Source organism: Rhinolophus sinicus, linkage group LG17, assembly GCF_036562045.2.
Source record: "Rhinolophus sinicus isolate RSC01 linkage group LG17, ASM3656204v1, whole genome shotgun sequence".
Classification (NCBI taxonomy): domain Eukaryota; kingdom Metazoa; phylum Chordata; class Mammalia; order Chiroptera; family Rhinolophidae; genus Rhinolophus; species Rhinolophus sinicus.
In genome coordinates, this window is record NC_133766.1 from 15,459,436 (window position 1) to 15,480,532 (window position 21,097).

Consider the following 21,097-nt stretch of genomic DNA (forward strand, 5'->3'; position numbering starts at 1 on the left):
TTCAGTTATTTGACCATCTACCAGGGGATACATTTAAATGTCGTTTTTTTCTTGCTAGGAATAGTCGAGGTAGCCTAAATGTAAAATTTCTCCTTGTAACTATCAAATAAGAGACTAACAGATTCCACAGAAAATGTTCAGCTGCCACCTTCAGCATTTCTGAAATTCTTTAAGATGGAAAGGCAGGAATGTGTTGACCAGATTGCCAGCCCAAGGACTTAAGCACAGGGCCAGCACTTACTATCTGTATTCTTAGATAATTTGCATGTCTGGATGTCACTTGCCTCTCCTCTGTAAAATGGGGATCAGCTGCAGTGACTACAAATGCTGCCACTTCACCACCTGCCCTCTGACCTCACACAAGCAGACAGAGGGAATGAAGTGACACGCGTCTATGGTACAGAGTTAGTTTATCTGGTAGACTAGAAGGACTAAGTTATAAGTAACCAACCAATGTCATATTCAAGAACAAAAAGAAATGTCTTCAAACAACTCATACCAAATCACAGGTTTGAATAAGAGCAAATTGTTAAAAATGACTAAATATGTAATAAACTCCCATGTTTACTTTCATGACTATAACACTGTAACATTAAAAATAGTCTGAAATGGGCAAGAGACGTTAAAATTCCCATCACATTATCATTCATAAGCTCTAATTTAATATTTAAGTGTGCTTTATTAACTCACAAAAATTGAAAGCATACAACATACGTACCCTGAAGATGACGTTCTGACTCCATTATATAATTTTCTCCAAGTGACTTTTAAAAACATCTTTGGTAATTTCCCATATAATAGTGTTAAAATGAAATCACGGTAGAAATTTACCCCCCACACCCCAAAAAAACGGTTTACTCACGTCCTAAAGTTCTGGTTTGTTTTTTTAAAAAAACATTGGTATATTTTGTTTTTACGTCCTTGAACCCTAAAAGTATTTTAAGTTCGATTCAATGTTGATTTCAGTTCAATCAACATTTACATGAGTGGCTAGTAGGCATGTAATTAGAGAAAGAGCATGTAAATCCATGTACTTACATCTTCGACGTCGGTGCCAAGCAAAGACCGAGTGCTTAAGTCCAGACCTTGCAGCTGGAGTCGTGCGACTTCGAGCTCCAGTGACAGGTGTTCTCTCTGTTTCTTTTCTGCAGCCAGCTTGGACTCCATCTCCACAGTCACGCTTGTCAGCTTCTCTTGCCACTGTTCATTTTCTGCTAAGTGCTGCTTCTGAAGGCAGTCGAGCTCTTTCCTTTGAGAACTTAGTAACTGTCTGAGGTCTTCAATTTCCTTATTTTTCATCATCTCTTGACTTTCCATTTTCTCTTCCAGCTTCTTGAGGGACTGTAGGTACATCTGACAGAGGGCCTCAGGTTTTTCAGTGCTGTTCTCCGGGGCCGATGGGAATGCTTTCAAGGTCAGATTCTCCTCCTCCAGACTGCTGCAAGATACCTCCTCTACGTTGGACTGGTGTGCGGAAACATTCCCTTCTAAATTATTCAAAAGGGATGTCTCTCCTATCTGTTCTAAGAGATCTTTGTAAAAAGACGATTCTCCCGAACTTGTAAGGCTAGGGCTGTCAGCCACATATGAGAATGACAGTGACAGTGAATGTCCTTCCTTGGGTTCCAGCATCGCTTCCTTTACCAAGTCACCTGGAGAGTTTCTCAGATTCATCGACAGGACTGAATTTTCGGCCTTTAACATGTCGACATAGGACTGGAGCTCTGACATCTTAGAGCTCATCTGACTGTGCTGATCGTATAAAATCTTGTGTTCGCTTTGTAAACATGAGAATTTCTCTTGTAATTCAGCAAAGTGCATTTGGACTTCTTTGTTTGACAACGTCAAGTGCTCATAGAAATGACTGTCGTCCACAGGATTTAAGGGCTCAGACTTCTTTTCCTTTTGTTGCTCACCCAGCTCACCTTCCGGCATTTCTTCCACTAACTTGGCTTGACAAAGACCATTTTCATCATTTAATATTTTAACTTCATTGACTAGTCTCTCTACATCTTCTGCCATTTTACTAGTTTCGGTGATACGTTCTGATCTTGAATCATTCAGCTCAGACACTAGTTCAATCTTCTCGACCTGCAGCATTTCACACATTTTCTCTAGCTCGTTCAGCTTGCTCATCGCTGTTTGCAGGGAGCATTGTAGCTGCGCATTGTCATTTTGACTTGTTGACAGCTCATGAAGCACTGAAATATATTTTTCTTCTGCATCTACTTCACAGTCTTTAAGGGCACTAATTTCTTGTGACTGGGTATTTCCCTGAACGTGTCTAGTTTCTAATTCTCTTCTAATTGTCTGTAACTCCTGCTGCAGGCACGCCTTCTCCTCCTCACTTTCCTGAAGCTTTAATTCCATTTTTCTTATTTTAGCTTCTAATTGTTTCAACTGTGCATTATAACCGTCAAGAGAAGTATCATTATGTTCAAGCGCCATCGGAAGTTGACCATGACATTTATTTATCTCATTCTCTCTTTCTTTCACAGCGTCACTGACCAGTTCCAAGTCTACATTTTGATGCTCATGTTTTGTCTTCGTTAACTGCATCAGGTGCTCATTTTCTTGTAATAAGGCATTAACTTCCTTTAGCATCTTGCTGTGTTCTTCCTTTAAATTCACAATTTCTTGCTTTAAGCCATCAGCCTCGCTCTTGCAATTGGTCTGAATATCTGTAATCTCAGATCTCAAATCTTGCTGCAGTGCCCCCAATTCTTGTATTAGATTCTGGTTTCTTTCTTCAGCTAAAGCTAATTTTGTTACAAGTTCTTGGCGTTCCTTTGCAAATGTTTCCTTTAGCTGTTCCAATTCATTTGTTCTATTTTCACAAACACTCGTGCATTCATTTAGCAAGCATTCTAATTTAGAGCTCTTTTCTTGCACTGTTTTATATTTTTCACTAAGATCTTCAAATGCCTTTCCTGTTTCTTCACATCTTTGTAGTAAAATACGTTTTTCTTGCTTGTACTGATTAGATAAATCTGAAATACTTTCCTCCCTTTCAACTATACACTCTGAAAAACTCTCAGTTTTTTGCATTAAGTCCATCTTTTCTTGATTTAAGGTTGCGTTAATTTCCTTGAGAGTCCCATTCTCTCGGGTCAGCTCTTCAATTTCCTTTTTATTTAGAGAAAGGATAGAACTCATTTCTTTTTTCTCTAAGCTCAGAGTTTCAGACAAAAGCTGTAGCTCCTTTAGAGATTCCTGAAGTAAATGGTTGCTCTTTTTAAATTCTTGAATCTCTGCTTGCTCAGTTTCTAATTTTTCATTCAAAAGTTGCAGCTCTCTTTCCTTGTTCTCCAGGGCAAGCAAAGTTTCAGCAACGACGTTCCGATGAACGGAAGTGTCTTCCTGTAACTTACTAAGGCGTTGGCTTGTTTCAGCCACAAAACTTTGATGCACCTGTTCTGCTTTGACAAGATTTTCTTCTATTTCTCCTCTGATTTGCACCAACTCTTCACACTGCTTTTGCAGATCTGAGTTCATCTGCTTTTGAGACGCTAATGAAAATTCAAGAGAAACGACTCTGTTTTGCAAGATGGCTGATTTTTTTGGACTTTGGTCCACTTCTCCATGGCACTTGCTCCTTTCTGAAGGCAGGCTTCCTTGCCCTACAATTGTATTTGCAAAGGAATTATTCATTGCAGACTGCTGCTCAAAAGCCAAAAGACTTCTGTGCAGAGCCTCATTTGTCACCAAAGAATCACTGGATTTTAGCAGATCCTTGAAGCTCTTATATTCAGCGTGCAAGACTTGGTAACGTTGGTCTTTGTCCGTTATTTCACTTGACAGTAATTGAAGCTTCTGTCCTAGATCTTCAACTTGTTCAGTAAGCTCAGAAATTCTTAAACCCGTATTTTCTATTTCCTTCTTATGTTTCTGATCTGAGAACTCAGCTTTCTGCTGTAGTTCTACATAAGCTTGTTTCTGTGTCTCTACCTCCACGGTCCTGCTGTCAATCACATTGTGAAGGTTTCTCATCTCAACATTTAGGTTTTCTCTTTCCATCTCTAGTGTTCTTATTCGCTCGGTGTACTCGGTGCTTTTTATTTGTTCTGTCTTAAGACAAGTTTCCAAGTGACTGATCTTACTCTGCAAGCTTTCCTTTTCTGATTCCATCTGCTTTAAAAGTGGTTCGTTTTCACTTTTCCAATGAGCAAACAGAGTTTTCTCTTCTTTCAAATCTTCATATTCTTTCTTTTGTAACTCCAAAGCACTCAATAAAGCTTCAGACTCTCTCTGTGTTTTGCTTAACTTTTCGCTCAGTTGTTCAATGTGATGTTCCCTTTTCTTCAAAAGGTCTTGAGAACAATCTCGTTGCTTTTCCAGATCAGCTATGGCAAGCTTCAGTTTCTGTAAAGTCAAGGAATTCTCTTGCTGATTTATTTTTTCTTGAAGATCTCTTAACATGGTTTCCTGGAAGGTATTCTTAGCTATTAAAAGTAAAAAAACAAAACAGAACAACAGAAAAAAAACATTGTCAATGTTTTAAATATTTATTCTATGAGAATTCTCAATTCAGGGGAAAAAAAAAATCCAAATAAACAGCTTCTCAAGCCCTGTAAAAACTGACATTATTGCTCAATATTCCTACAATTCCTGACAATTATCTAAGCTTATATAAAGACAATAAGAAATAGGGTCCTTTTAGGGATGATAATATATTTGTTCATCTTCTTTCAATGCAGCTTAATAAAATGTTGTTGTATAAAATACCAAAGGAGTATTTTCCTAAACACTTGAAACTTTCTTTTCTTCTTTTTTTTTTTGTATGTGTTTATGTATATGTATATGTTGTGGGTTTTACAAACTGAAGGCAAAACGCTTCCACCAGCAAAAAGATTAAAACTCACTTTATTGCGATAACTTACTCTACTGCGGTGGTCTGGAAGTGAACCCACAATATCGCTGAGGTCTGCCTATATTTTTCATCTCTTTTGAAATACTTATTCAAAGAGAGAAAACTGTGACAAAAGCAGTACTGAAATGGAAATAATTCTGATTTCCCAGAAAAGGAATTCTGATTTCCCAGAACCATTTTAGCCAAAAACCCATAAGACTGAGCTTAAGGACAAAACAATAAGAGATCCTATATCAGGAACTCCTGAGGTTTATATATGAGAATAATTGAGGAACAACATCACCCTCATCCCAGCCCCTCACAGTAAGGGTGGTACCTACGAATGTGAGAATCATCTGGAAGCTTTTTCAAACTCTATTACCACCTTGTGTTCTGCCCAATAACTCACCTCTACCCACTGGTCCCACCTAGTTGAGAATAACCTCAATGGTTTCATTCACCAGTGATGGGAAGGCTTCCTCACGTGTATTGAGGGAGAATAAAAGTCGAGAACCTACTAGTAGATGATGAAGGCAGCATGTATTCTAAATGCAAGTATTACAGCGAGTAGAAAACCACTCCTATTTTTAACCCACTAAGCTTAGTCTACTTACTGAGTGATGGCTCTCAGTAGCCCACAAGGACAATCAATCACCTCTGCTTATGAGGACTTCCAACAATGGCATTGTGGACCAACACTGAAAAACGCCTGAATCCTTCCTTGTCCTGTGGTTTTCTTTCAAGAAAGATTGACATCTCTACCTGCTGCTGTGGACAAACTGAAAGCTATCTGGGGGAGATTGGAATTTAAAAAAGAAAACAGTCACAGAGAAGTGTGACGCACAATCCACAGGTCAGGTTAAGAGCAAGCCTAGATGTGCAAATACACCAGGTGAGAAACTAACTTTAAGTAAAAGACATATCGTATACACAAATAAATGTGAAACAATGGATTCATTTGGTGTGTATAGCATAATTCTTTGGCTTTAACGTAAAGAAATAAAATCATTCAGTCAAGTAAGTCATCAAAAAACAATGGTCATTATCATTAAGGGCTGGGACAACATGCATTTAATATAGGGGTTTTCCATTATAAGGGGATTGTAACGAGTGAGGAGCTGAGCTGTCGGGATGTAACTAACACACTGGAGACATACAGAATAGCGCTCTGGGGCGAGAGACAGCACTGACAATTTACTAAATTGTGGAAAATATTTACCCTTCTGGTTTCAAAGTGCTGAAAACCAGGCATCTGGGGACTCAATGTGTTCCAATAAAAAACAAATGTCCAACTCTCACTCTGGAAACTACAAAGGAGGGAAAACTTTCTCCACATCGACTGCGGACATCTTTCTGGGAGAATACATGGAAAACTTCAAACAAGTTTCTAATGTCATCCATCCTCCCTCCTGGGAACATGAGTTCGAGAAGTAGCTCTAAAACACTAAGTTCACGTACCCCTCATTTCTTCTGCCAGATTCTGGCTCTGACTCAAACACTGTTTAGTCTTCTTCAGTTCCTCCTGCAGGTGGCAGACTTCTCTGGCACTTTGCTCTGTCTGAGTTTTCAGGCAGCTGTTTTCATTCTTCATTTCCTAAAGCACACATTTACTTGGTTATAATCAAAACAAAGGCTCGAGCAAATGATGGCTTCTGCCTTAGTAAGGGTCCCTAGAGGAACTGTTCTGTGTATATTACAGCGGGGAGGAATCACGCTTTCCCTTTGAGTCCTTAAGGAAATTACACATTCTTACTTAAGCCAAATGATTTTATGAATAGAAGTTACAACAAAAGCACAAAACCCAAATCTGATGATAATCTTTTCCCTTCAAGAAATATGTTTCTTTGAACTTTCTGGTTGTCCCTAAGCTTGTTAAAGAGTTAGCTCATAAGGAAAATCCTATTTACACAAGCTCCAAGTTCCTGAAGGATCTAATAGATCTTTGCAAAGATATGCTAAGGAACCAAAGAAATTCACGTGACAGATTTTTACTTTTCACCCTAAAACTATCTTAAGGTTCACTGTTATGGGGATATCTTTATGGGTAAAATTACCTTCAATAAATGGTTATCAAGAAAATCTACAATGGGCAAGATGCTGGAATGGGCATTATAAAAGATGTGGATATAAGTAAGACAGAGTCTTTGCCCTTGGGGCAGGGACCCCCCTTCTCCCCTCACCCGGTGGGGGCAGATGTGATACGTAGCAGGACGTACTAAGTACTAAAGAGAGGGTGAGTGCGCTGTGGGAAGGCTGGAGCACAGAAGGAAGAATTCATTCTAGATGGGGGAATCTGAGCTTTCGCAGGGAAAAACAGGTTCTTTGGGCACCTGATTAAATGAAGTATCCATGCATCGAAGTGCAAATCACGTAACAGAGACACATATGCAGTCCCATTGTATCATGTAGGGAGACACGTATGTTTTTCTGAATCTTAAAACCAATTAACATTTGCATGCCAAATAAACACACCTGTGCTGATTAACCACACAATAAATATCATAAATCCTCTATTTCCTCAACCTGTTTTTCAACCTTCAATGATGTTATTAGTACCTCAGCCTGTATTATATGCCACCTTCTGGACCACAAGGAATTGACACAAATCATTACAAACTGAGACAAAAAAGCACCTCACATCTTTGGGGGGAGAGGGCGGTGCGGGGCGGGGGGGTGAATTCATAAGGCTAACTTTTTTAAAACCACACTGAGAAGTAGGGGACATTTTTGAATCTTAAAGAAACAATTAAGAGCCATCCTCCAAAACCCTACTGCACCGTTATTAAACAGATGGCCCTGGCAGGGCTGTGCTGGAAGGCTGCCTTCAATTATCAGTCTGGTTACTACCAGCAGATGGGTACCGAGGTAGCAAAGCCAAATTCAAGAAGAGGGAGAATCTGGCGAGTGGAAAATACTTGAAAACTTGCTGGCAGCTGCTGTGTTCATGTATATATGTTCCTTTCATCATCAGAACAAGTAGTAGCTCTACTCCTGTCTCCTTTGTCCTAAGCCTGCCTCCCTGCCACAAGCTCAGTGAAGGGGCCGCTCCACCTGATCTCAGGGCTGAGAGACCGACGTGCACACCAGTCAGTGTTCAGTTCTGCAGAGAAGGATCATGAAGATGCAACAACGTTACAGACCTAACACCACCATCAGGAAGCTTCGCACTGGAATCGCCTGTTTGCTTGTTTGCTCTTTAGTTCACGATAATCACCAGGTCACAGATGTGAAAGGAAAAATACCTCAAAGCACTTTCGTAAGAGGAATGGGCATTTTTAGTACGTCTTCCAGAAATATAACAGCAGCCAGACCTGATCACTGCTGTCAGCTGATGAGGTCACCGTAAAAGAGGAACTGGAATTTCACCTCCGGGGTTCACTTAGCATTCTTACTTTGCAACTTATAAAAGATTTTCTTACCCTAAACAAAAAAAATCTATCAAACCAAATGGCATCTACATCTGGAGGCATGACAAGAAAGCTGAGAAGGCACCATGGGCAAAGCTGGGTGCACCCCAGAGAGGGAGGAGGGGCAACTTATGTTTATGTGTCTGTTGATCTCCATCCGCCTCTGTCCATAAATGGAGACGTTTAAATGAATAGTAAGTGAAATGGAAAGATGAACACGTCTTTCTCTACTCTGGCATTAGCTCCATAAATGTTTGTTTCTAACGAAGAAAAGCTCAGCCAATCCTTGGACCCAGCAGGCTTCTAATGCTACATCTATGACCAACCCAAGAATTTTAAAAGGCCAGAATTTAGAAAATGAACATCTGAAAACGAGGCTGTAGGCTGCCCCGCATCAGCACTTAGTTCGCTGCGAGGCTGCAGCCACTTAAGACTTGATTGGGTAGCTCATTATCAACAACGAGTTAAGCACACAAGGATATATTCTCCTATGCATCTCTTACATCCGCACATGATTTGCAAAATTGGGCACGAGTCTGGAAAAACACAACCAAAATCCCCATAGCCACAAGCCAGAATTGGAGCTTAGCAAGCTCTTCCACCCAGATCAACTTTGGTTTAGGAGCAGCAAGGGGGCATCATTTCCTGGGGCCAGACAAAACAACTTTCAGTTACTGTGTGGTATTTCATGATCCCAGCCACGAACGAAGCTTAACATGTCCCCTGCTGAGGCAGTCTATATCGTGAACAAGGAAGGGATGGCTACAAAGGATCCATCTCCCACCTCATTATTCTTGCCTGCCAGACCAAGCTCCTCAGAGGACCCCATGCTCGGGAAGGTCCCCAGGCGAGTGTTCCCTCATCTTGGCTGTCAAATGATGGAATATTATGGCCTAACCCCAAAGCTACGGGGCTGGCACTGGAGGTTGGACGAGCACTTTATCTAAAACCTCCATTCACTTTGATACTAAACGTTAACTTTACCCTTGACTGGCCCATTAAATCACGTTTCCACAACTGATCATTTCTCATTGTGAGCCGCATGTTAGTTTCCTAAACACGATCAGGGAAAATTTCAGTACAACTGTCACATTATTTCGGCATCCAAAACCTATCAGCGTGCTAAGCTTGTTTGTACTTACTTATAATTAGATACAGAAAGATACCCAGAGTAATAGAATAGAACCGGCACAATTTTAAATGTGAAAAATCTCAAATGCACTGTCCCCTGCTCATCACTCTCTGTGCCTATGGGTGACAGCAGACAGGTCATAACAGATGTGAAAACCGAGGCAACGAGCAGGTGGGCTGTAATAATTTACTGAGCCCTTCTGTGCTGGGCCGTGGTCTAAGCACTTCACATACAATATTTGATTTAATCATTAATGGAGCTTTGGAAAGGAAAATGTATTATTAGTCCCCATATGCAGATGAGGAACGTCAGACTCAGAAAGGGCAAGTCACGGTCCCAAGGTCACACAGCAGGTAGGTGGGAGAAGAGCGATACAATTTCAGATCTCGCTCATTCTAAAGCCACCAACACTGTACCATTAAATTACACCACCACCCTAACTGGGTATATCACTTTTCTGATCCTAACCCCAATTCAAAATGCAAGAACCAGCTATCGTCCTCAAAAGAAGAAACACGTACACACACATTAAGACAAATACTAAACAAACTCCCTGGCCCTGTGCTGGGCACGTCTACACGACTGCCCTCATTGGACACAGAAATCAATGAAATATAAGGGCAACAGGTAGGCATTTAACACCGTACAGGTGAGACTGCTCCGTGGACAGCTCCACAGCTGACATGCCAGACCCTGTGGGGAGTGGACACGTCTTCAGAAACACCTGCAAGACAACGTCCAGCCCACTACTGTGCCTTGGCCAAGCAGACAGTTTTCAAAGTGTTTGAACCCTCTTAACCAGGCGATTGCTTTTACAAAATGCTTCCACCAGGCAGCGAGTGGAGTCGCGGGAGAGTTCCTGGCTGAAAGGGAAGCTCACAGAGGGAAGAGCTCGGTGCCAGTCTGCCTGTGGAAATGTCAGCAGAAGCATCTGTTGGTTGGTCCCCACTGGCCAAAAGGCAAACATTTGTTTTGCTGAAACAAAACACTTTCATTTGAAAACGTTCGCTGATGAAACCATCATCTGATGAGAAGTTCTCTTCCACTTGGGTTGCGGGAGCTGTGGTCTCCTATCTCCAGCAGCATTAGCCCTCTGGGGGGAGCTGTGTTAACAGTTACTTCTTTGCTACTGACAGATGTTCTGATTTTACAATCATGCAACATTCTTCAAAGCTGGGGGGATAAATACATTTAGACTTTCCCTACGTACATAACTGTTCTTTAGAGAGAATTCAACATCTTTACAGTCTACAAAAGTGACTGCAAAATAATCAAAGAATAAGTAGGAAATGGTCTTTCCTGTGACATTTGATGGAGCAGAAACATCTACCAGTCTGCTGTGCTTCTGCGTAAAATTACAGCACTGATTTATGGCTCTTTTCAAATTATTTCAGTCTATTACTACGCATCCCTACATGGTTCTTAATTAGTCCCTCTAAAAATAAACTCCAGAACATAACATAACTCCAGAGAGAAGCCAAATTAAAGGAAATATGGATAAAATCCTAGCAAGAAGCAACATGAGGTTTACCCTTGTATCCACCCCACTGGGGGCACCTTGTCCACGCTTTTGCATCAAAAACATAAATCTACAAAGACACCGTCAACCATCCTTGTAGACACTCAACGCTAAGGCTAGTGTTGAAGCCAGAGTGACGTGATTTACAATTACTTGATGTTTTTATAACAAGTGGAAATCTAGAAACCCTTCATCTGTCATGACTTTTGTTTATTTAAATCTATGACTTTCCACAAGGATTTTAGTATTTGATGACTCAAAAACCAACCTTCGGGAAAGGGATTTACATTATATACCTCGTCACCAATTTTGTTTCTAGAAAATCCCTTGTTTCCTTCCCTTCTTGCACAGTAGTAATTATATTGGAATAGAAAGTTAAAAAAAAAAAAGCACTGTGTCCTATGTCATAGGTTACATACAAAATATTCTGTAATACTTCTGGCAAATAAAAAACTACCGTGTTTCCCTGAAAATAAGACCTAGCCAGACAATCAGGTCTAATGCATCTTTTGGAGCAAAAATTAATATAAGACCCGGTCTTATTTTACTATGATATAAGATTGGATATAATATAATATAATACAATGTAATATAATATGAGACTGGGTCTTATTTTACTATAATTTAAGACTGGGTCTTATTTCACTGTAATTTAAGACCAGGTCTTATGTTAATTTTTGCTCCAAAAGACGCATTAGAGCTGAATGTCCAGCTAGGTCTTATTTTCGGGGAAACAGGGTGTATATGGTCGTGATAAGCTGCTGAAAAACGGTGTAGGAATTCTCTCTGACCCTCCAACTTCATCCTGAGCAGAAGTTGATAATTTCTCAGCTCTGCTCCTCACGTACCTCACTGCTTCTCCTCAGCTCACTTTCCTTGGTCTGACTCGCCTGTAATGCGCGTTCGGTTCTGCAGAACGCTTGCTTCAACTCTTCCAAATTTTTTTCTAGCTGGTGCTTTACTGATGTGACCTACAAAGAGAAAACAAGGCCAAGTTTCAGTTTTCTGTGCTTTGCTTTTTAAATAATCAGGTACTCTTCTGTAATAAAAAAAATAATCATGGAGTAAAAGAGTCAAAGCCATCGACTTTGGTTGTGACCCTCTCACTGAGAGATGGAGAGAGTTTCAGGCAGAGGAGTGAGGAGATCTGACTTAGACATTAAAAGACTCACACCGGCCGCTGGTTGAAAACAGACTGAGGAAGAAGACGTGCAGAACAGGGAGGCGGGTGAGGAGGCTAAAATAGTAACCCCAGTGGGAGATGAGGTCATCTTAGGTCAGATACAGCAGCAGGGATGGTGAAAGCAGGCAATGTAAAATACAGATAGACGTAAAAGTCAGGTGTGTCCTTAGGGAGGCATGTGGCACAAGAAGCATTTCTGGGATGGCTGACATTCTCCCCGACATAGATTATGCTTGTAAGTGAGCATACCTGATAATAATTTATCGTTAAACATTTATTCTATAGAGATGTGTTTTAACACAAACAGGTTTAAATATACTATACGCATAAGGCACACACACAAACACACACGTGCACCAATATACATATGCACACATACACAGATACACACACAGGCGTGTGTGTGTGAAATAAAGATAGAGTTGGTGGAGTTTTAATGGATAACCTTGAGGTGTGAGAGAACAAGAAGAGATGACGAGGACACAGAGGTTTTGGCCTGAGACATGGGAAGAACAGAACTGTTATTTACTGGGATGAGAAAGACTGAAGGAGGAGCAAGTTTGAAAGAAGCCAGAGCTCCGTTGTTAACACATTATGTGTGAGAGGCCTGTCAGACATGCGCGGGCAAGTATCAGGTACACACCCGTGAGTCTCAAGTTCAGAACGGACATCCAGGCTGCAGATGTAAACGCAGAAGTCATCAGTATATGGACAGTGTGTGAAGCCATGAAACAGAATGAGATCATTTTTGAAGAGATGTTAACTAAGTAAACAGATGATAATTTCCAGTGCTTTGACAATTGGGGGCATAAATTACTTGGGATCCCATTCGCTGACATGACCAAGAACCACCTGAAAATCAGAGACCTCCAGTCATTCAGCTCTGGGACCTCATTCGCTCTGCTCTTTCTCTAAATCAGAGAACCCAGACCCAGGCAAGTTCAGCTTGCTCTCTTTGATAAGTAAGGGAAGGGAGGATAGAGCATGTTTTCCTTAAAAGTATCCCATGTCATCTGTGGTGGGGAAATAACATGTCTAAGGAAAGAAGGGGTTACTAAGGGAGAGAAGTTAGCACCCTACTTTATCCAGGTCCGCCTGGAGGATATTGTGCGTGTTCTTGGCTTGCTGTAACTCCTGCGTAAGTTTGGCTTTCATCTGAGTGCACTCTTGGTCCAGTGTTTGGAAGGAGCGCTGCTGACGAGACACCTCCTAAAAAAGCAAGACACACACATCAGACTGTCGGTGGTGAACAGGCCGATTCCAGCGTGAGCCGCAACGATCCTACAGGAAATGCTATAGGGACAGTGCAGGAAACAACACGGAGCCAAGTGGACCATGCTCTTAACGAATCCGCCTTAGCAGTGGTCCCGGTAACCAAACCCACGTCTCAGAGGGCTAGGGGAAGGAGTCCGCCCGTTGACCACACGGAGGTGGGCCTGTCTCCGCCTCACCCCCACTCTAACATCAATCATTTCTGTTTTGACTTCTCCAGGGACAAAAGAGAGTAGAGCTGAGCTGCCACTATCACACTTCGGCTGAGAAATCAAACACTCAAAAATGGGGCTTACCATTCCAAACACCATATACCACTTACATTGAGAACTATAGAAAGCACATGCCACCAATGAACTCTGATAACTGCATTAGGGAACCTGATTAACATTTGTAGTCGCTCTTACTGGAAGACTAGAGATCCTCAGCCCGTGTGACACACTTTCAGGCTAACTCACCAGACACTGGCAGCTATACCTACGGGAGGGCATCCTCAGCCCTAACTTGTCTGCCAACATCTTCACCATCACACCAACTACTGTTCTCATGGATTTGCCAACCCACGGGCTTAAAAAACAGCCAGAGAGTCAATACAGTTGCCTTCACAACAGAAAGAAAAAAAGAAATGTGATCCTCTCCTACTCAGTATCGAATCTCAAACAAATCAGAAAACATGGATAAAAAAGAACATTCTGACTACTAAATTCCTTCTCCGATCAAAAACGGAGAAGATGGAAAGTGTGATGGAAAAATACAGTGACCTCTTCTTAACAATGTGTTTCCCCTCTGGTAGAATATCCCAAATAATGATCAACAGCTCTTCTTTTAGAATGATGAAACTATGAAATGCCCCCAAGAGCCTTCCGGACAAACTCCCCATGAATCTATTCATCTTACCTCTTGAAACTCCTTTTCTTTTTCCTTGATTTTTTGTTCCAGAGAACATCTGGCACTTTCTGCATTTTGTCGCTGGCAACTCAAATCTTCAGTTAATTTTTTCAGTTTTTGTTCCAATGCAGTACACTAACAACAAATAAAAATGTGCGATACAAAACAAAATTATTCACAGAAAGAAGCAATATTTTGAATTTTAGAAAAATTAGTCCCAAGTTCTGGTTCAAGTTCACCATTGTGTTTTGACAGTTTTATTTTTTCATTAAAAAAATGGGGTGTAAAACCATAAGCCATATACCAAAACTACTATAATTATTTTAGCATACATAAAATTTACATTAGGGAAATATTAGCAAGGATGTAAAGCATTAGACTATTTAAATAAATACGTCATAATTTGCACTATGAAATAAGCAATCAGTACATCTGAATAAAGATTCATGTAGCAGTTTGTTGCATGGATATGAAATTAAAACGCAGCAATGCTCACCTATGTACTGAGTTAAAGGCTGCAAACCACCAGAAGATTCCCATTACTCTCGTATGGTAGTCTGTTTCAAGCATAATAGATTTTGTGGAAAATTGTGAATATTAAAATACTTCTTTCCACAATGCACTCACTCTGCCATTTTAAATTTCTGAAGGTTCACAGCACTCCAGAGAAAATCATAACTGGTTTTTAACCAAGCTGCCATAGGCGACACAAAGTACATTCTTTTGCTTTTTCATATAGTCAATTATCCTTAAAATATTTTTTTAACTATGAGCTACATCAACATTTAGGATACTCTTCTAAAATTAAATTGGAACAAAGTGGTCTTAAGTCTTCAAGCGTTAAAACCCATCGTTCTAACTTCCCCACTGTGTTCCCATCCCTAACTAATCTGTCCTACAAAACAACTTTGAAGTTCTAAGGAAGAATAAGACACATCACATGGGTGGAGAACTCCCTGGTTCAAAAGAAATGTGCCCCAATTTAGCAAATCTCTCTACTAATGTATGTTTCTGAGACCCATTATAGTTTTATTTAAAACTATTAGAAATCTAACAGAGAATTGGGAGAAAAAGAAAACACTATGTAATACTTTGCCAGAAGACCAATCAGATACCAATTAACAAACCAAAAATGAAGAAAGCAAAACTGGTCATTAATGACTAAATGATTTTGTAAATATCACGCCTTTAAAAATACCAACCTCAAAAAGTAAAATATTGAGCCAGTGGTTCAAATTATCCACTGCCTTGAACAAGACACCTTTGTCATTATCTGTATTGTTCTTGAATTTTTAAATCCCCAAGGAAAAGTATTACACATTATTTATAATAATAATACATATGAATTCAATAAATATTTATCGAGGGCCTACTATATGTCAAGCACTGTGCTAGGCAATTAGGATACAGCAGTAAACAACTCAGATAAAAACCACTGCCAAAATGATCACCCAAAATTTTGATGGTTGACAATTCTCAGGGGAAAAACCCACGTATGGTAGGGTAGATGAATGTACACTTGGTGCCCTCTGCTGGCCCTCCTTCAAACTGCAACACATTCTATTAAAGGGTCTCTGCATCAACAAATTTTTTCTTACTAGAAACAGTAAGGTAAAAAAGAGCTTTGGGGGGTATTTAGATTTTATTTAAAATTTTTAATGACATTCTGATATTGATGATGCACAACCCATGTACGAGTAGCTGACCACTAGGTGTCATGAATGTTCCATAAGATTCTAATATAGTGTTCGGTGCTCAAATCCTTGAAAATAGGCAGCACATGACCACGGCACTCAGCACTCTGGGCCTGAGTTTTTCATCTGTAAAATGTGGGTGTTGAACTCCAGGTTTGCTGCCAGCCCTAATGCTCTGTTTCTACATGAGCTCAGCTGCTTTGTATCCGATATAGTTTCCAAATACTTGGAAAAGAATCATACCAGGCACAGCATGTGTTCACTAAAGAATACGGTATTGATTTTGGTAAAATTAGTCCATTTTATTTAATAGGTAATTCTAATGGGAGCTCAGGGAACAGCATAAACAACACATAATCTGATTCCAGCAACATATTGACAAAGTCATACTGCCCTTAGAGGCATGACAGAGAAAGGTAGGCTGAATTTCCAGTGAGGTGGATTGGTAGCTCACTGGAAACACGGAAACCAGAAAACAATGAACAAATGAGTCTTAGGAACCTGGAGCCAATACAAAGAAAGCCAGAGCTGTGTTCTCAGAACGGCTCTAGTCAAATATTTTAATTCATGATCTACTAAGAAGAGACCTCATCACATATGTCAGATAGAACAGGGATTCAGTGATCTTGTCACACCAAAACCAACAAAGCAAAATGTGAAAGGATAGGAAGCCCTGATAGAAATGCAACAACGCTGAACTGACAAGGAACTTGATGTAATAATAACTAATATTATTATAAGTTCACCATATGCCAAGGCACTATGCTAAATCTGTTACAGAAATTATCTCAGTCTTTATAATGGTCCAATGACACGGGCATTAACACAATTTTATTGATTGGGCAACTGAGGCTCAGAAGTTAAATAGCTTCAAAAGCAACATAAATGGGATGTGGTAGAGCCAAGGCTCAAATCCAAGTCTTTTTAACTTAGAAAACCAGTTTACTAACTCAGACGGCATGAAGAGAGTAACTATACGGTCCCATTGACCCTCCCTCCACTGCACCTTCATACAGCTAGTCAATATGTAACAAGAATCTCTCTGTGCAAACCACTGCACTATGAGAATATCTAAAATAAACCTTGACTACCACTTCCAGGAAGACAGAAGAGATGTACATTTCCCTATTCCTCCAATCAAGAATAATTAAAAACCCTGAATGTTAAACAGACATAAGAAAGCTCTGAAAGGAGAAAAGACTGATTGGCTGGGACTTCAGGAACCAAGGGAAAAACATAACGCTGCTGAAAGAAAAGAACTGTCAACCCAGAATCCTTATACCCTGAGGAAGTATCTTCCAGGAATGAAGAAGAAATCAAGATATTCTCAGAGAAAAAAAATACTAAGAATTTGTGGCTAGTAGACCAACACTAAAAGAATGGTTAAAGGAAACTTCCTTTCTCTAAACCAAAAGGAAATGATGAAAGAAGGAAACCTGGAAAGAATCAGGAAGAAAGGGGAAGGTAAGCAAAAATATTAGTATTTCCTTCTCCTCTTCAGTTTTCTTAATTATGTTTTGATGTTTGAAGCAAAAATTAGAACACTGTCTGATGTGGTTCTAAACGTATGTAGAGAAACCACTTAAAATTATATTATAAATGGGGGAGGATAAAAAGATGCAAGGACATAAATTTTCTGTAATTCATTACAGCTGGTAAAATGACAACACCAACAAACTGTGATAAATTGTGTGTACATATAATGTAATATGTAGAATAATTATAAAAATTCTACAAAGAAATACACTCAAAAAAGCTATAGATAAATCAAAATGGAATTCTAAAAAATGTTCATGCAACACACAGGAAGGCAGGAGAAAAAGAAAACAGAGAAATGAAAAAAAAAGAAATAGAAAACAAAAATTAAGATGGCAAACTGAAGCCAGGACCTATCAATGATTACACTAAAAGTAAATGGTTTAAATATGCAAGTTAAAGGACAGATCTGGAAAACTGAAAGAGTGAATTAAAAAATATATCCAACTATCTGTTATCCACGTGAAACTCATTTTAAATATAATAATATAGATAACCTGAAAGTAAAAAGACAGAAAAAAATACATCATGCAAACATTAATCAGGTAAAGTAGACTTCAGAATAATGAATATTAGCAGGGACACTGAGAGATATCATATGATAAGGGTCAATCCACCAAGAAGACATTGCAATCCTAAATGTCTATGAACTGAACAACAACTACAAAATATCTAAAGCAAAAACTGATAAACCTGAAGTGAGAAGCAGACAAGTAACAATTATGCAACTTTCAACTTCCGTCTCTTAACGATAGAACAACTGGACAGGAAATCAGGAAGACACAAATATCAGAAACAAACAGGGAATATCACCTGACCTACAGACTTCAAAAGAATAATGAAATACTACAAACTCTATAAACATAAATTTGTATTTATGAAGAATTCAACAACACCATCAACCAACAGGAGCTAATGACACTTTTAGAACTCTCCACTCAACAACAGAATACACTTATTTTTCAAGCCCATGAAACATACATCAAGATAGACCATGTCCTAGGCTATGAAACAGACCCAAACAAATTTAAAAGAATTGAAACCATAGAGTATGTTCTCCAAACACAATGGAGTCAAACTAAAAGTCAGTAACAGAAAGAGGAAAATCTCCAAACACTTGTAAACTACACAAGGTATTTCTAAATAATCCATGGGTCAAAGAGGAACTCTCAAGGAAAATTTTAAAAAATATATTGAACTGAATAAAAATTAAAATACAATATATCAAAATTTGTAGAACAGTACTGAGAGGGAAACCTATAGCCTTTAATGCCTACATCAGAAAAGAAGAAAAGTCTCAAATCAATAATCTAAGCTCCCCATCTCAACAACTTAGAAAAAGAAGAGCACAATAAAGCCAAAGCAAGCAGGAAATGAAAAGCAAAATTCAATGAAATTGAACACAGAAAAATAATAAATAAAACCAATGAATGAAAGAGCTGATTCATTGAAAAGATCAATAAAAGATCAACAAAACTGACAAATCTCTAGCAAAACTGGAAAAAAGAAAAAAAGATTAGACACAAACATCAGAAACAAACAGGGAATATCACCTGACCTACACAGTTCAAAAGAATAATGAAATACTACAAAAAAAACTATACACACAAATTTGACACTTTAGATGAAATGGACCATTTCCTCTAAAACTACACCTAACTCATCTCATAGGAAATAATTTTAATAAACTTGCAATTTTAAAACATGCCCTCAAAAAAATCTCCAGGTCCAGATGGTTTCATGGATTTATACATTCTACCAAATGTATAAAGGGGTAACACCAATTCTACACAATCTCTTCAAAAATTGAAGAGGCAAGAACGCTTTCCAATTCATTTTAAAAAGTACCTCTGATACAAATATCAAAGACGGTACAAGAAAAAGAAAAATAGCTGACCAATTTCCCTCATGAGTAGACACAAAACTCCTTAACAAATTATTAGCAAATAAAATTCAGAAATATAGAAAAAGAATTATACACGTGGCCAAGCAGGGTTTATTCCAAGGATACAAAGCTCATTCAAATAATTAAAAACAATCACTGTAATCCACCATATTAAAGGTATTGTTTTGTATAACTATATATGAATTTACAGTTGTCTTAAAAAGATTTTTTAACAAGAAAAGAAAAGAACCTGCCCCCAGGAAGTTAATAGGAGATATAGGTCTACATACTACAGTGTTTTTTATCTTACTGCCTTAGAAATATCTAAAGAGTTTATTAAAAGTTAATTCCTTAAGTCTAACAGGATTAACTTTGCAAGGTTCTCAGTGATTCTGACAATTAGCCAAGTGTGGGAACCACAGGGAACACAAATAGCGACAATAAAAGGGTCTTAAGGGGACGCCAGGAGAAAAGATCTCACTGCATTAAGAGATGAGGGAAGTAGCTCACAGGATGAGGAACATGTTAACAGTATTCCAAGAAGAGGTGTGACAAGCGAAAGGCAAATGGGGGCAAAACGCTGGGCCCACATAAAGATTAGGTTCAGGAAACATCGAACAAACACAGATGGTCCTAGAAGGCAATTCATGTTTCCCCACACTTATCCCCATGTATCATACTATCTACGTGATTTATGTATCTATGTTACACTCCTCATCCCTCACTGCTCCATCCCCACGTCTAGATCCCGACATATAATAGATCGTGAATATATATTTGTCAAATGAATAAGTGAATGAATGAATGCATGAATGAATAGAAAAAAGAAAATACCAGAGAGGTAGGTTGAGGCCAAAGAAATAGCAACACCCTCCCCATCCCCAAATAAAAAACCTCAAACAACAGGCTGAGAAGCTTGGCCTTAATTGAAGCCTTAGGATTAAAAGTCAGAAGTACACATACTGGATCCCACGAGTAGATCAATTACATTCTATCACAACTCCTAACCCTCTTTTAAAGCTCCATTACTTTAAGTGCCTATTCTATGTGTCAGGGACTGTACCAGGTGCCATATACACATAATCTTTATTCTTCACTACCCTCTGAAATGTAAGAGATCAGTGACTTGCTCAAGTCACTTGGCAGGAAAAACGTGCAGTCCAGAATTGACCCAATCTACCCAACTAGAAAAGAACTTACCAGTTCAACTGCATCAATACGGCCTAGCATATGTTAATAAGGTTCATTACAAACATTTACTTCATAAATTAAAGTATACAGTACTCTTCCCAAAGAATTGCACGATTAAAACTGGAGATTTTTCAATAACTCATGAAAGTCAAGTACCTTGGTTGATGCCTGGTCATGCTGTGCTGTCATTCTCACAAGCTCATCCCTACTTTTATTCAAAACTTTCTCCTTTTCATTTAATTCCACTTTCACTTTCTCCAGTTGGAGCTGTAATTCTTGACATTTATTCACTTGGCCTTTCATTTCTTTTTCTTGTCCTTGCAGACGTAGTTCCAACTCATTCATCTTGTTCCTTAGATCTTAAATCACAAACAAAACCCACACTTCAATTAATACATATTTTTCACAAAAAATTTTACAACTAAATTCAGAATATATCATTTATGTAACTCTGCTCCAAAATCTTTGGTGAGCCAAATATGTCAATTAACATTAAATACAGAAGCTACTTTAATTGAATTTAATTTCAATGTTTAGTCTC

General features: G+C 39.0%; 1 protein-coding gene across 2 annotated transcripts in view; it reads right to left on the bottom strand.

Moving 5' to 3' along the window:
* CENPF (centromere protein F) overlaps nt 1–21,097 on the bottom strand; it is a 52,661-nt gene that overhangs the window by 20,306 nt on the left and 11,258 nt on the right. For both annotated transcript variants that reach the window (XM_019738114.2, XM_074322088.1), the window contains exons 7-12: nt 20,713–20,915; nt 14,260–14,385; nt 13,171–13,299; nt 11,756–11,878; nt 6,308–6,443; nt 1,039–4,442 (exon numbers count right to left, since the gene is read on the bottom strand). In XM_019738114.2, coding sequence (XP_019593673.2) covers nt 1,039–4,442; nt 6,308–6,443; nt 11,756–11,878; nt 13,171–13,299; nt 14,260–14,385; nt 20,713–20,915 — 4,121 coding nt within the window. The remainder of the gene's footprint in view (nt 1–1,038; nt 4,443–6,307; nt 6,444–11,755; nt 11,879–13,170; nt 13,300–14,259; nt 14,386–20,712; nt 20,916–21,097) is intronic.